Raw genomic sequence first — 14,031 nt, 5'->3', positions numbered from 1 at the left:
ATATGGTAAAGTACATTAATCGTAAATATATAGCTCATGGATTTTTGCATATGTATGTGCTCTGAAACCACCTCCCAGCTCAAGGAAAATGGAATGTTTCCAGCTCCCCAGGAGGCTTCTTACTGCCCCTTTCCAGTCAGTAGCCCCATCCCACCCTGTAATTACTATTCTAACTTCTTTCACGTAATTGGTTTTGCCTGTTCAGTATAGCATAGGCTGGGTGTGTGAAGGCGCTAAAATTGTCTTCATATTTTATTTTGGAACAGTTTCAAATTTGCAGAAACCTTACAAGAATAAGACAGACCTCTCATATACCCTTCTCCAGAGATTCCAGGCAGATTTTGTCCCAGTAGCACCCTTTATGAAAACAGAGTGTCGAGCCAGCATCACACGTTGCCCCCGGTCATCGTGTCTTTCTCTTTTACTCTGGAACAATTCCCTAGTCTTCTCTTGACCTTGACACTTTTTTTTTTTTAATGTTTATTTATTTTTGAGAGAGAGAGAGAGAGAATGTGAGCAGGGAAGGGGCAGAGAGAGAGAGAGAGACAGAGAGAGAGGGGGACACAGAATCCGAAGCAGGCTCCAGGTTCTGAGCTGTCAGCACAGAGCCCATCATGGGCTCAAACTCATGAACCAAGAGATCATGATCTGAGCCGAAGTCGGACGCTTAACCGACTGAGCCACCCAGGTGCCCCAAGATCTTGACACTTTTGAAGACTGTAAGCCAGTCTCAGTCATTTTGTAGAATGTTTTCCAGTTTGGGTTTACCTAACGTTTCTTCTCAATGAGACCCATGTCATTTGCTTTCAGCGGAGTGGTATGGATGTTTGTGCTTTTCACTGCATTCTATCAGATAGCATATGTATCTGTGTCCCATTGCTGCTGGTGTTGACTTCAATCCCTGCATTAAGATGGTGTCTGCCAGATTTTGTCATTGTAGAGTTACTTTTTCTCTCCTTTGAAATTAATAGTTGTTTTTTTTTTTGTGTTTTTTTTGGTGGAGAGATACTTTGAGACTGTGGATGTAGGCCTTTGACTTCTGTACCTATGGGAATACTTTCAGGAAGAAAGATCTATACTAACTTTATACTTGGTTGGGTGAGATTTCATTTCAGTTGATTTGTACATGCATATCTCTTATCCACTAAGATCTTAGTCCTAAAAAACGTAACAGATTTATTTCTAAGTCATATGGCATATTTCCAAGTGTTCTTCATGATTGCTTGCTCTAATCTCCATATTCCATTGTAATAAGCTTGGAGTTTGTCTTTCCAGTCATAGAAGCCTGGGTTATTTCTTTCTCTTGCTTCTTTTATGGGAAGGTACCCATAAAAAGTTTCTAGAACTCATCTTAGTAACATTTGGGAGCCGTTCTGCAAGTGATTATGGTGTATTGAGAGGGATATGAGCCAGGATCTGTATCTGTAGAATTTACAGTCAGGTTGATGGAGGTAGACAGATCAGCAAAGAGCTGAACAGTAATACTAAATGTAGAGGTAGTTTAGAGACAGAAGTGGTTAACCAAAGCCAAGGGAGAAGAGAAAGCAATGGGTAAAGAGAGTGAAAGGGAGCTCTGGGAAGGCTTTATGGAGCAAATAACCTCTGAGCTGGATTTTGAAAAGTGCCAGTCACAGGAGCAGGGATGCCTATCAGACACAGGGAGCTGTTTGTTCAGGGTTGTGGAGGCAGGACAACAGGTGTGTTAGAGGGGCACCAAGCAGCTGGATGTTTCTTCAGCATCAAGTCAGAGGTGAAGAGTGGCGGGGCCACCAGGGTGGCCCCGGAAAAGTTGGGAGGCAGTATCAGGGGTCAAGGAAAAAGTAGGAAGGAAACCATCAGAGGTGTGGTAACATGCCTGTTTTGCATGTGCATTGCCACTAATGCCATCTCCTTGCATGTTATGAGCTTCAGTAAATATTAACTGAACTTCACGGTAGCTTACTGATGCTGATATATGCGTGTGTGAGTGTTCATATAGACTACGTTTTCCAGTTCATAAAGATGTATTTGCAGCATCACAAGGTTTCTCTCATGGACCAGCAACTGTAACCTTGCAACCTGCTTCACCCAAATAACAGGTTTGGAAGATCATCTAGTCTGAGGGTCTGCAAACTACAGCCTGCAGGTCAGATCCTGACCCACACCTTGTGTGTGTGTGTGTGTGCGCACAGTCCATAAGCTAAGGATTGTTTGTACGTTTTTCAAGAGTTGTAAAAAAGAAGAAGAAACTATGACAGAAACTGTTTTGGCATGAAATGACTAAAATATTTACTGTCTGGCCCTTGTCAGAAAAAGCCTGCCAAACCCTGGGCTCGTCTGACTGCCTGATACAGTAAACCTTTGTACAATATGACTTGGCAAATAATCATCTTAATATATGCTTGAACACTTCCACTAATGGAAAATTCATTATCTCTCCGGCCAATCTGTTTCTTATTTGGACAATTCAGGCTATTAGTAATTTGTAAAGTCTGCTGTAATTTGTCTCATTATTGCCTCCATGTAGTGGCCCTTTTTGAGGGGAAGGGAACTATTATTCATGTCAACATTTACTGAGCTCCTAATATATTCTAGGCAGTGTGGTTAAGTGCTGAAGAAAGATGAATAAGACATGATTGTTGCATCAGAGATCTCTCAGGTGTTATTTCTTGGAACCAAAGCAGTTGTGCTGGTAGTCTTATGTCTCCTTCATTCCCCATCTTGCCATTGGGTTAAGACTTTTTTCTTTAATTATTGTATTTATTTCTGTATTGTTGTTCTACATACACAAAATTCATTGTATTTTGAACACAAAATTCATTGAAGTCTGAACACAAAATTCATAGGGAATAGGGCCAGACAGTTTAAAATAAGTCTCTCCACACCCCTGTCTCCCAACTCCATAGCTTCTTTCTTGGGAGGCAAGCACTATTACCCATTTCCTGTGGGGATTTGACTTTGAAGAATAGCACTACCCAAGGTTTAGGACCATTTGGACAGGAACTTTTGGTAAATATTCAGACAGTGGTATTTTTTGAGCTTGTCCTTATGTAATTTGCTGAGTGTGACTTAGTTTTATTTTCATAAAAGCTTAAAATTTGCACCACTTTTGGGTGGTAGACACAGCCCCAAAAGGGTGTGTATTGCTTAACCACCCATCTGCGATTTCAGTTTAACCTTGGCTGGATGTTTTGGTTACTGCTGGGATTCTTTTCCATTACAGCATTGAATCTTCATCAAATCCTTTCCTCTTTCTGTGGAAGTGACACAATCCCATCTTGTGTAACTCCTGGGTTTCACATCCCGGATATGATAGAAATAGTCTGAAATAAAGTTAACCCACACTTATATTGATGCCTCTGTCAGTTTCTTTCCTGGAATATGTCCGTATGTAGTGTTGAGGTATGATGAAAGTCATATTTTAACTTTCTAAGCTAAGCAGAAGCTAGAATTCTGACCTTGGGATATATAGGCAAGCCTTAATTTTCATGAAGCAGGTGATGTTTGGATATAGGTTAGTTACACATAAATGACTTTGCACCTGTAACTTACTGCTCCCTCCAGATTTCTATTCTGATCATTTCCTCTTAAATCTTCCCTTCCAGCTTAAGGAAGATAGCAGTATGACATAGATGTATAGGTTCCTAAGTGATACATTTATACTTGCATATCATATTTAGATGTTTCCAGCAAATTCCCCATCACGTGTTGCTGCTGCTGCTGCATAGGACCCTTCTGTTTTCTGAGCCTGTCAAGCAGGAGTTCAGCAGCTGAATACCAACCACATCCTCTTGTGAAATAGGCTCTTGGGTTCTGTTTGAAATTTCTCAAAGATCAAATAAGTCAGAAAATGTTTGAAGGATGTGCCTTTTATGTAGATTACTGTCATAGTATGCCTGTCGGTTATCTTCTAAGTGGTCTTCCTGAATCACTTTTTCTCAGCTACTGAAGTGCTGTACAGAAGAGTTTTCTCTTTTGTTTCTGGCGCTGGTAAAATTCCATCTTGATGACCTCAGTAGGTCATCAAGATGATGGTGAGTTCCTGTTAACCTTTAAGAGTAAGTTGTGGATGACTAAAGCATTTAGGGACCTGATGACCCATCCCGTGGAGGATCTCAGAGATCCATTTGTACCACTGTCTGCACTGTGTTGATTTCCTTCCATATTGGACGATTACTCTGGCCATGACCTTTTTCTTTTGACCCTGTTGGAGAGGAGGTTAGTATGTAAATGTTTTTCAAAATGGTTATTGTTTTTAGCATATGTGGGGCTGATGGGTAATATTCAGGCTCTGAAAAGGGGTGTCTTCTTTCAAGGCGATACACTACAGTGATGAGAGTTGGGGCTTTGCCGCCAGTCAACCTGGGTTATAATCTCAGCTCTTCTACTCCCTAACTGAGTGACTTTGGGCAAGTGACTTGATATTTCAGTGTCTCCATTTCTGTTCTGTAAAGTAGGCACAATGCAACCACTTTGGGGTTGTCATCAGATAATATGTAGAATGTTTAGTGCTTGGCACAGAATAAACATTCAATTAGAACAGTTGCTACTGCTGCTGTTATTTAAAAAGTTTTTTAAAAGGTATGATCAAAAAAGTAAGTATGATTCATGATGGCAAATCCTGTAATGGAAGTTTTCATCTGTCATTACAGAGAAGGGGGCCATTGATGCCCACTGACTGTGGGCATTAATGAGAGCTTCATCAAGAGTCTTAGTAGATGAGAGGAATTTCCCTGGTAGAGAGGGGGAGAGGTCTCCTAGGGAAAGGTGAAAGACTGGGAAACTCTCTGTGGAGTAAAGCCAGTAAGATTTTGTTTGTTTAAACAAGGGAGCCCCCTGCACAGATCAGATCTGGTGGCAACGTGACAACTTGTTTGGAGAAGACAGGGACAGAAGGCAGTGACCTGTGAGCATGTTACTGCAGGAGCCAAGGTGTGAGATGGTGGGCCTGATGTGTGGCGGGGAGGACGGAGAGAAGAGAAGCTGACTTGGACAGGAAGCACGAAATCACATGTTTGGAATATGGACTTTGGGTCCTTGTCCGCTTCCCTCTACCACTTTCCTACCTGTATGTCCTTCTGTGGACTTCTTACCTCTCTCAACCTCAGTTTCTTCCTCTTTAAAATTGGAACTGTCACTTCCTAGGGCTTTTGGAGGAGTAAATTCAGGTGCACACCCTGCTGTGGTGCCTGGTCCCGGTTAATGCTGAGTAGCTGTCGCTGTCATCTTCGTCTCATTCCGGAAGCCTGTTTAAGGTTGAACCTCTAGGGGCGCCTGGCTGGCGCAGTCGGTTAAGCGTCCGACTTCAGCCAGGTCACGATCTCGCGGTCCGTGAGTTCGAGCCCCGCGTCGGGCTCTGGGCTGATGGCTCAGAGCCTGGAGCCTGTTTCCGATTCTGTGTCTCCCTCTCTCTCTGCCCCTCCCCCGCTCATGCTCTGTCTCTCTCTGTCCCAAAAATAAATAAACGTTGAAAAAAAAAAAAATAAGGTTGAACCTCTAGGAATTAGTGATTTATTGAATGTGAGAGAGAGGAAAATTGAAGATGACTTTGAGGTTTCGACCTTGGATGTAGGTGGTACTATTATGTAAACTAGGACATGCAGGAAAAGGGGCAGAATTTTGCAAAAAGAAATGTTTAGTTTGGATTTGTCAAACTTGAGACGTCTCTGAGAAATCCAAGTCCTGGCTTTAGTATACGTGTTGCTAAAGCGAGCACATCCAAGTCCTGGCTTGCTTGCCTGCCTGCCTGCCTTATTTATTTATTTATTTATTTATTTATTTATTTATTTATTTATTTAAATTTATTGTCAAATTGGCTTCCCTACAACACCCATTGCTCATCCCAACAAGTGCCCTCCTCAATGCCCATCACCCACTTTCCCCTCTCCCCTTCCCCCATCTCCCCTTCCCCTCAGTTTGTTCTCTGTATTTAAGAGTCTCCTTTGGTTTGCCTTCCTCCCTCTCTGTAACTTTTTTTTCCCCTTCCTTTCCCCCATGGTCTTCTGTTAAGGTTCTCAAGATCCACATATGAGTGAAAACATACGGTATCTATCTTTCTCTGACTGACTGACTTCACTTAGCATAACGCCCTCCAGTTCCATCCACGTTGCTGCAATGGCCACATTTCATTTTTTTCTCATTGCCAAGTAGTATTCCATTGTATATATAAACCACATCTTCTTTATCCATTCATCAGTTGATGGTAAGTCCTGGCTTTAAACTCACTTATACAGTTGGCCCTTGAACAACTTGAGGAACAGGGTGCTGATCCCTATCCATGCCAACTTTTGACTCCCCCAAATCCATGTATAACTTCTGACTCCCCCCAAAACTTAACTACAAATTATATATATTTCTCTTAATTCCAAAATCAGCCAAGTTGGGAAAACTGAAAGCTAGGTAATAATCTTGGCTCAAAACTCAGGCAGTAGATGTGAACGATAGTCATAGTGTGACTCTTCATACCTTCTGCTGTAGAAATATTGCTCTGTCAGGGATGGACAGTGATGGACAGGATGGAACATGAAGAGACCTCCCCCACTTCTGCTTTTCGGAAATATCAAGTTCTCTAGTGTTGTGCTGGAGGAGGTGTATCCCTGAGAGTGTGTGCAGGGGTAGGGGAGTTATAGTGTGTGCATGCCTGATTGCTGGGGGAGGGGTCAGAGGGAGATTTCAGGAGGAGAAATATTAAAATACATATATAGTGGAGTAAGATGCAAAGTTTCTATGCATTTAAAAGATAAAAGATGAGATGTCAAAAAAAAAAAAAATTCGGGTACTGTGGTTAGGTGGGCCAGAAACTTCTTTGTTCTCCTCAGGTGCGGGGGTGCTCAAGTGCTTTCATTCAGAGCTGTGACAGGGCTTTGTGTTTCTGACCAGCTGGGCCTGGGTTTTTTACTTGTGAAGTTCTCCAGGATCACACAGGGGGGCACAAATTTCTGAGACTATGATTATGTCGAAGAAGGAGTAGTAGCACTTGTACACCAGTCAGACCGACTTGAACAATAAAGGAAGATGCACAGAGGTGAAGGCCAGAAAGGCCTTAGAAAAAGGACTTCACTTAGAAAATCAGTTGTGTTGCCAGGAGGCTAAACTTGGCAACACGGGCACATTACTCAGGGTGGTTTTCAGTTATGTCTTCAGGTAGCCTGCATAGCTCCCATCATTTTTTGTTTGTTTTGATTATGCCTTATTATAAATTTTTTTTTTTCTTTCTCACCACATTTGATGCCATTTTGCTGTGTTCCGTTTTGTTTTTTAGTAGGCGAGAAATAATGGCAGCAGCCACGGGGGATCCTGGGCTCTCCAAATTGCAGTTTGCTCCCTTTAGCAGTGCCTTGGATGTTGGATTCTGGCACGAGTTGACCCAGAGGAAACTGAATGAATATCGTCTGGATGAAGCTCCCAAGGACATTAAGGGATATTACTACAATGGTAGGAGACAGTTCACTCTGTATGTCATCATCTTCTGTCACCTTCTCTGCCCTCTAGAATAGGGTCAGCTTTCCTTTAGAAAGGGACACTCTTGTCTTGTATAATTAATGATCTTCACTGTTTTCTATTTTTACTTCTTGTCTTAATTTCTTTCGTTTGTTCATTCTTTAAATTTGTTTATTTGCTTATTTTTATTTGAGTATAGTTCAGCCACAATGTTACGTTAGTTTCAGGCTTACAACATAGCAATTCAACATGTTTATACGTTATGCTGTGCTCACCACAACTGTAGCTACCGTCTGTCACCATACAACATGATTACAGTGACGTTGACTGTATTCCCTATGCTGCACCTTTTATCCCCCTTTTACTTCCTGACTTTTGACCCAAGTTCATTTTCACTTCTTTCCCTCTGTTGTGGGGAAAAGAAAGGGAGTAGCGAGACCCCAGTTAATTAATCCAAAGAATGAATACTGATTACTTAGAATTGCTGGGGGAGGAGATTAGAAATCATTTCCCCCAGTGAATCTTTCTTTCTTTTTTTTTTTTTTTTTTTTATTCTTGACAAATTTCTGAGATTCAGAAAAGCTGTGGCATCTTCTGCTAAGTCCCTGTTGAGTATGGATGACCAGAATTGCACAGGGCAGTTTGGGCTCAAGAAAAAGAACAAAATTATTCACAAACGTTTTAGTTATAAATGCTGCTATTACTGACTCATAATGGAAAATGTGATAATGCTTCTGTCCAGGTGATTCTGCTGGGCTTCCAGCTCGCTTAACATTGGAGTTCAGTGCTTTTGACATGTGAGTATTTTTTTTTTTTTTTTTTTTTTTTTTTTTTGCTTAAAATCTAAAAGTGTTTGCTTTTTGTGAGGAATGAGCATTCTTAACTTTGCACATAGGTGAACCACAGGGAGAACTGGGGGAGCCCCCGGGAGCAGGGCCAGGTCCTTGATTCTTTTGTCCCCATTATAGCACAGAGACAAGTGTTAGATGCTTAGGACTATCAGATGTATTATTTTCAGCAGGTAATTATCATAGCCTGTTAGGTCCAAGTATCATCTAGATTAATTGAGATTTAGATAGTATCCCACCTGCTTTTGATTTTAGTTAGTATTTTGTGATCCTTTATTGGTACTTCTTGACTTACTCCTTTAGATGCCTATCCATGGGCATCAGTGAACATATTTATTAGACTACTTCTGTATACAAGCCACTGTGTAAGGCATTATATTATGGGAATACTCAAAGAAATATGACATATCCCCTCAAAGAGTCTTTTTCCCCTGGTTGAAGGCCACAGGGAGTGCTGGAGAGAAGAAAGATATTCATTAACTTAATTATGTGGGAGTTTTCACATACATAATCCTTTTCAGACCTGCCAGATGTGAATAATCTCTATTTTTTCAGACAAGGAAACAATGGGTCAGAAGGTAAAGTGGCTTGCCCAAGGTCACATGTGGCTAAATTTAGGAAGCAGGGATGAGAGAAAAGTGAAGTATATTTCTGAGGTTGTAGTCTTAGTAGCTGGGGGCATTTTATTATCTTCTACAGAGATAGACCAGGAAGTGGATACAATTTTAAGAAGAGGTAAGCTTGGTTTAGAACCTGTTGAGTTTGAGATGACATCATCTGGTAGAAATGCCCTGGAGGCACTGGAGTCAAGGAGGAAGAGTCATCCGGGTAGAGGAGTCGTGAGGCCAAGAGAGAGGAAGACTGTTGTGTAAGAAGAACAAAGGACCAGAATAGTGAATGGATCTGATTGGGGAGTCTGCAAAGGAAGACACGGAACTAGCAGAGTAGGCAAGAACTGTCGCAGAGGAAGAACCAGAAAAGCATTACAGAAACCAAAGATGTATGCTTTCAGGAAGGAAAGAGATGATCAACAATATCAGAAACAGAGGGGTCAGAGTTCAGTGCAAGGGTCATTGGATTTGTTGATTAGGCCCTTTGCAGTTCTTGAGAATTGTTTCCCAAAGTGAATTTTACACAGAAGGGTGGAGCAGAAACCGTGTTGAGGGGCTATAAGACAATTAAAGGTTGAAGAATGGAAAGCTTCCGAGTGGTCAACGTTTTTTGCTTTCTCCACATTAGCAGTATCAAGTTGCAGGATGTGGGGAAGGCCAAGTGGTCTTTGTAAGTACTGCTTGGCTTTTCAGAGTAGCAGTAGTCAAAGATTAGGGTGTTCCGAGTAAAGTATCCCTAGAATATATCTTTTATTTTTATTTATTTGTTTATTTATTTTTGGATTTTTAAGTTTTTTTTTTTTGAATTCCAGTTAGTTAGCGTACAGTGTTGTATTAGTTTCAGATATACGATGTAGTGAGTCAACCTGGTGCTCACCGTGCCAAGAGTACTCCCCAGTCCCCATCACCTATTTAGCCCATGCCCTTATCCCCTGCCCCTCTGGCAATCATCAGTTTGTTTTCTATAACTAAGAGTCTGTTTCTTGATGTCTCTCTCTCTCTCTCTCTCTCTTTTTTATCCCCTTTGCTCATTAATTTTCTTTCTTAAGTGCCACATATGAGTGAAGTCATATGGTATTTGTCTTTCTCTATTTCACCTCCCATTATACTCTTTAGCTTTATCCATGTCATTGCAGATAGCAAGATTTCATTCTTTTTTATGGCTAAATAATATTCCATCATATATATTATATATACACACCACATCTTCCTTATCCGTTATATCCAATTATACACACACACACACACACACACACACACACACACACACACACAAGTCAATTGATGGACACTTGGGCTGCTTCCATAATTTGGCTATTGTAAATAATGCTGCTGTAAACATAGGGGTGCATGTATCCCTTTGAAACAGTGTTTTTGTATTCTTTGGGTAAATACCCAGTAGTGTGATTGGTAGATGGTAGGGTAGTTCTATTTTTAACTTTTTGAGGACCCTCCATACTGTTTTCCACAGTGGCTGTACCAGTTTACATTCCCACCAGCAGGGCATGAGGATTCCTTTTCTCCATATCCTTGACAACATCTGTTGTTTATGTTGTTGATTTTAGCCTTAGAATGTATTTTTTAAATCTCTCCAAAAGTCAATGCATTTGATTCCTGTATATCAAATTGCAAAATTTAATTGCATAACATAAATCCAAAATGATATTAGCCCTTTCCTCTATAGCAGGTAAGTCAGAGATTTGATATGAGATAAATAATACCCCATACTTTGAGGAGAAAGAATGGCTTAGGATAAATAAAATGCAGTCTTGATAAAAATATATTAGTCTTTACACCTTTAAAAGGTATGTGTTGGTGTTTCTTGTTCTCTTCAGAGGTTTCTTGCTCTGTAATAAATTCCTTGTGATTGCTTGTCAGAACAAATCAAATCCTAGTAATCGATCTCTTGTTTTGGTAGAGACTAACTTACCTTTGAAGCAATTGCAAGATAATAAGGAAAAGAACCAGCAGAGTACAAGCATTAAATTATCTGAAGATGATCAAGGGAGTATATCAACAGTGTAGTTTTAATGTGATCTGGAGAATCTAACATTCCTTGCAAGCTAGACTTGCTCCCACCTTTATTCTGACACTAGATTGGTTTTAATGAAGATTTTAATAGTTTTATCCTTTGGAACAATCAACTATAGAAAAAGCTGTTCACAGATGTTAGGTTTGATCAGATAACAAAATCCAAACATCTTACACTTGAGTGATCCAGAAATTTTGGTTGAAGGAGATAAGAAAATCTGTGATCGTGCAGGTATGACTTTTACATAAATTGCTCTATTTGGTCATATTTTTTCATTGTGCTGTTGAATACTCACAGTGTGCAAGGCTGTGTGGTGAGCCCTTGCGGGGATGAGCAGGAATGAGACAGGGCCCCAGTGGTGGAGCTGGACCTGGAAGGCCTGTATCTACATTGGATTAACTCTGTTACCTAGGATAAGTCTTTTTAGTTTCTTCCTCTTCAGTTTCCTCATCTCGAGCGCTTGGCTTCTGATGTTCCTTCTGCTTTTAAAAGTCTGTGATTTTCTGAATCTCTCTGTCTTAGGATGATTGGTGCTTTGGTCTTAGTTAGTATTTGTGTCCCTGCCCAAATTCATATGTTGAAAACCTAATGCCCAAGGTGATGGTATCAGGAGGTGGGGCCTTTAGGAGGAAGTTAGGTCAGGAGGCAGACCCCTCATGAATGGGATTGGTACCTTATAATAGACCCTCAGGCGGCTAACCCGCCCCTTCCACTCCCTTGAAGGAGACTTGGGCAGTCTGTGACTGGAACAGGGCTTTCACCAGAACCTGACCATGCTGCCACCTTGATCTTGACCTCCAGCCTCTAGAACTATGAGAAATAAATTTCTGTTGTTAATAAGCCACCTGGTCGGTGGCATTTTGTTGCAGCAGACCAAACAGACTAAGGCAGCTAGGCAGTGTAATGAAAGTGCTTGGAGCTCCACAGAAGAAAGGAGTTCTTCGTATCCAAATTATTTTCATTATTAATCTTCCTTTGTTTCTATTGCTGTACATTGGCTTGGTTTGTAGGGCAAATCTTTATAAATTTATTCATCAGACACTGAATGTCTCATAAGTGCAGGATGTGTAGGTGTTAGGAACACGAAGACTTAGGAAACAGAGCTCTGGATAGAGGTAGAAAACAAATATTTGCATTGTAGTGTGCTCTGTGCCATAATACATGTGAAGAGGTAATCGTTATTTCAGAAATACTTATTGATTGCTTCCTCTGTGTTGTAACAATAGAACGTGGTAGGCACTGGGCATGCAGAGAAGAATAAGACACAGCTGAAAAGCTCTCAGTCCTAGTACTCGTTTATAGATGCCAGGCATATCTCAGCTTCACGTAGCCCCAGATCAATCCCTTATCCTTGGAGTCCCCGGAAGCCTAATGGGGACTCTCTGCCAGCAGTTAGCACCGTAAGATCCTCCTCCGTACACGTATTAGGCTCAGTTAGTGGTGAAGTAGTATTTTGTCAGGCATCAACTGTCTTTCACTGGAGATTGCTGTCTTTGGGTAGGGTGTACTGCTGAACCGGTCCCACAAATGTAATGGCCCAAACACAAAGGAGGTTTATTTCTTGCCCGCTTAATAGTCCAGTGTTCTGGACTATGGCTGCCTCATTCTGGAGGGCTTGCTTGCAACTGAATTGTCAGGGGCATCTTGTTGGCTCAGTGGAGTGTGCGACTCTTGATCTCAGGGTCATGAGTTCAAGCCTCACATTGGGTGTGGAGCCTACTTAAAAAGAAAAATGACGGGGCGCCTGGGTGACTCAGTCGGTTAAGTGTCCAATTTCAGCTCAGCTCATGATCTCATAATTCGTGAGTTTGAGCCCCATGTTGGGCTCTGTGCTGACAACGTGGAGCCTGGAGCCCGCTTCGAGTTCAGTGTCTCCCTCTCTCTGCCCCTCCTCTGCCCCTGCTCACACTCTGTCTCTGTCTCCCTCTCTCAAAAATAAATAAACATTAAAAAAAAAAGTAAAAAAAAAAAACCAAAAAACTGAATTGTCACTTTACCTTGCCGGGTAGAGACATGCTTCCCTTCACTTATGTTAATTGGTAGGAGCGTGAGGGCTTACCTGTCTTATAAGGAAGACTGGGAAACATGGTGCCCCGCTACAAGCTGCACATATGTACTCTATATCTGTTTAAAAAGAAAAGAATAGATTTTGGTGCACATTCTCGGCATAAATGTGAAACTGACTTATTAAAAAAAGTTTTGTTTCTCTGGGCTTTCCCTTGAGGAACATTTATCTTTGTAGTCATAAGAAGTATTTTCTAAGCCTCAAGTTGGACATGATTAGGGCATAACCTTTGCCCTAAAAAAAAAAAAAACACAAAACTTAATAGTTAAGGAATGTAAGACTCGTAGGCAAAATCATCTGGGACACAGGCTCTTAGTCTCCCTTAACTCCTTAGCCCCTAACACGTCTGATGTGTTAGTTGCTCAAATACCTTGAAATCTTGAAAGCAGTCTAAATGCATGGCTGTCAAAATGGGATGTGGTGTGGGTGGTCGAGAGACACCGGTGGACTCTGTTAGAAAATGTTGCAAACAGAAACTCACAGATTATTAGGGAAAGCAGAGATACTGGCACATGCCCCCAGGCTGAGTATGACTTCCCAGGTTCCTAGGGCATGCAGAGCTGTGCCTGTGGAGCAAAGGTTCCTCCAGGTGTGAAGAACAGCCTCTGTCTTTCTTTTGGGGGATTTATCCTGTCCTGGCCACCACCCTGCCTGTGTGTTCTGGAAGCTCTGGCCACATGCCTGCCTTTGGCCAGGTGTAAATAACAGGTGCAAACCAGCTTCAGTACTTTCCACAGTAAGCACCGTGAGACTGAGTGAAGTGAAGGCCAAGTTTCTAGAAGTAGCATCTCCAAGCAGGCCCAAGCTAGAGGCCTTTCTAAGATCAATTCTTTACCTGGTTAGTCTGTATATCATTGTGAATTCACTGTTGGCTTTACTATATGGCGAAGATTTCTAATTCTGATCTCCTAGCAGCTTTATTTAGATATAATTTATATACCACAAAATTCACCCTTTTAAAATGTGTAATTCAGCAGTTGTTAGTGTATTCACCAGGTTGAGCTGCTGCCATCACCAATTTCAGAACATTTTCATCATTCTGGAAAGAAAGCCTAA

At 41.4% G+C, this 14,031-nt stretch overlaps 1 protein-coding gene across 3 annotated transcripts in view; it reads left to right on the top strand.

Moving 5' to 3' along the window:
- The window catches only part of ATG7 (autophagy related 7), a 247,595-nt gene that overhangs the window by 9,552 nt on the left and 224,012 nt on the right, over positions 1 to 14,031 (top strand). For 2 of the 3 annotated variants that reach the window (XM_040491951.1, XM_040491953.1), the window contains exons 2-3: positions 7,241 to 7,413; positions 8,162 to 8,216. In XM_040491951.1, the coding sequence (XP_040347885.1) occupies positions 7,254 to 7,413; positions 8,162 to 8,216 (215 nt within the window). In that variant the 5' untranslated portion in view covers positions 7,241 to 7,253. The remainder of the gene's footprint in view (positions 1 to 7,240; positions 7,414 to 8,161; positions 8,217 to 14,031) is intronic. The other variant, XM_040491952.1, reaches the window with a different exon arrangement.

The sequence above is a fragment of the Herpailurus yagouaroundi genome, unplaced genomic scaffold (genome assembly GCF_014898765.1).
Source record: "Herpailurus yagouaroundi ecotype Mexico unplaced genomic scaffold, PumYag 183, whole genome shotgun sequence".
Taxonomy (NCBI): domain Eukaryota; kingdom Metazoa; phylum Chordata; class Mammalia; order Carnivora; family Felidae; genus Herpailurus; species Herpailurus yagouaroundi.
This window is presented reverse-complemented; position numbering and strand designations above follow the sequence as displayed.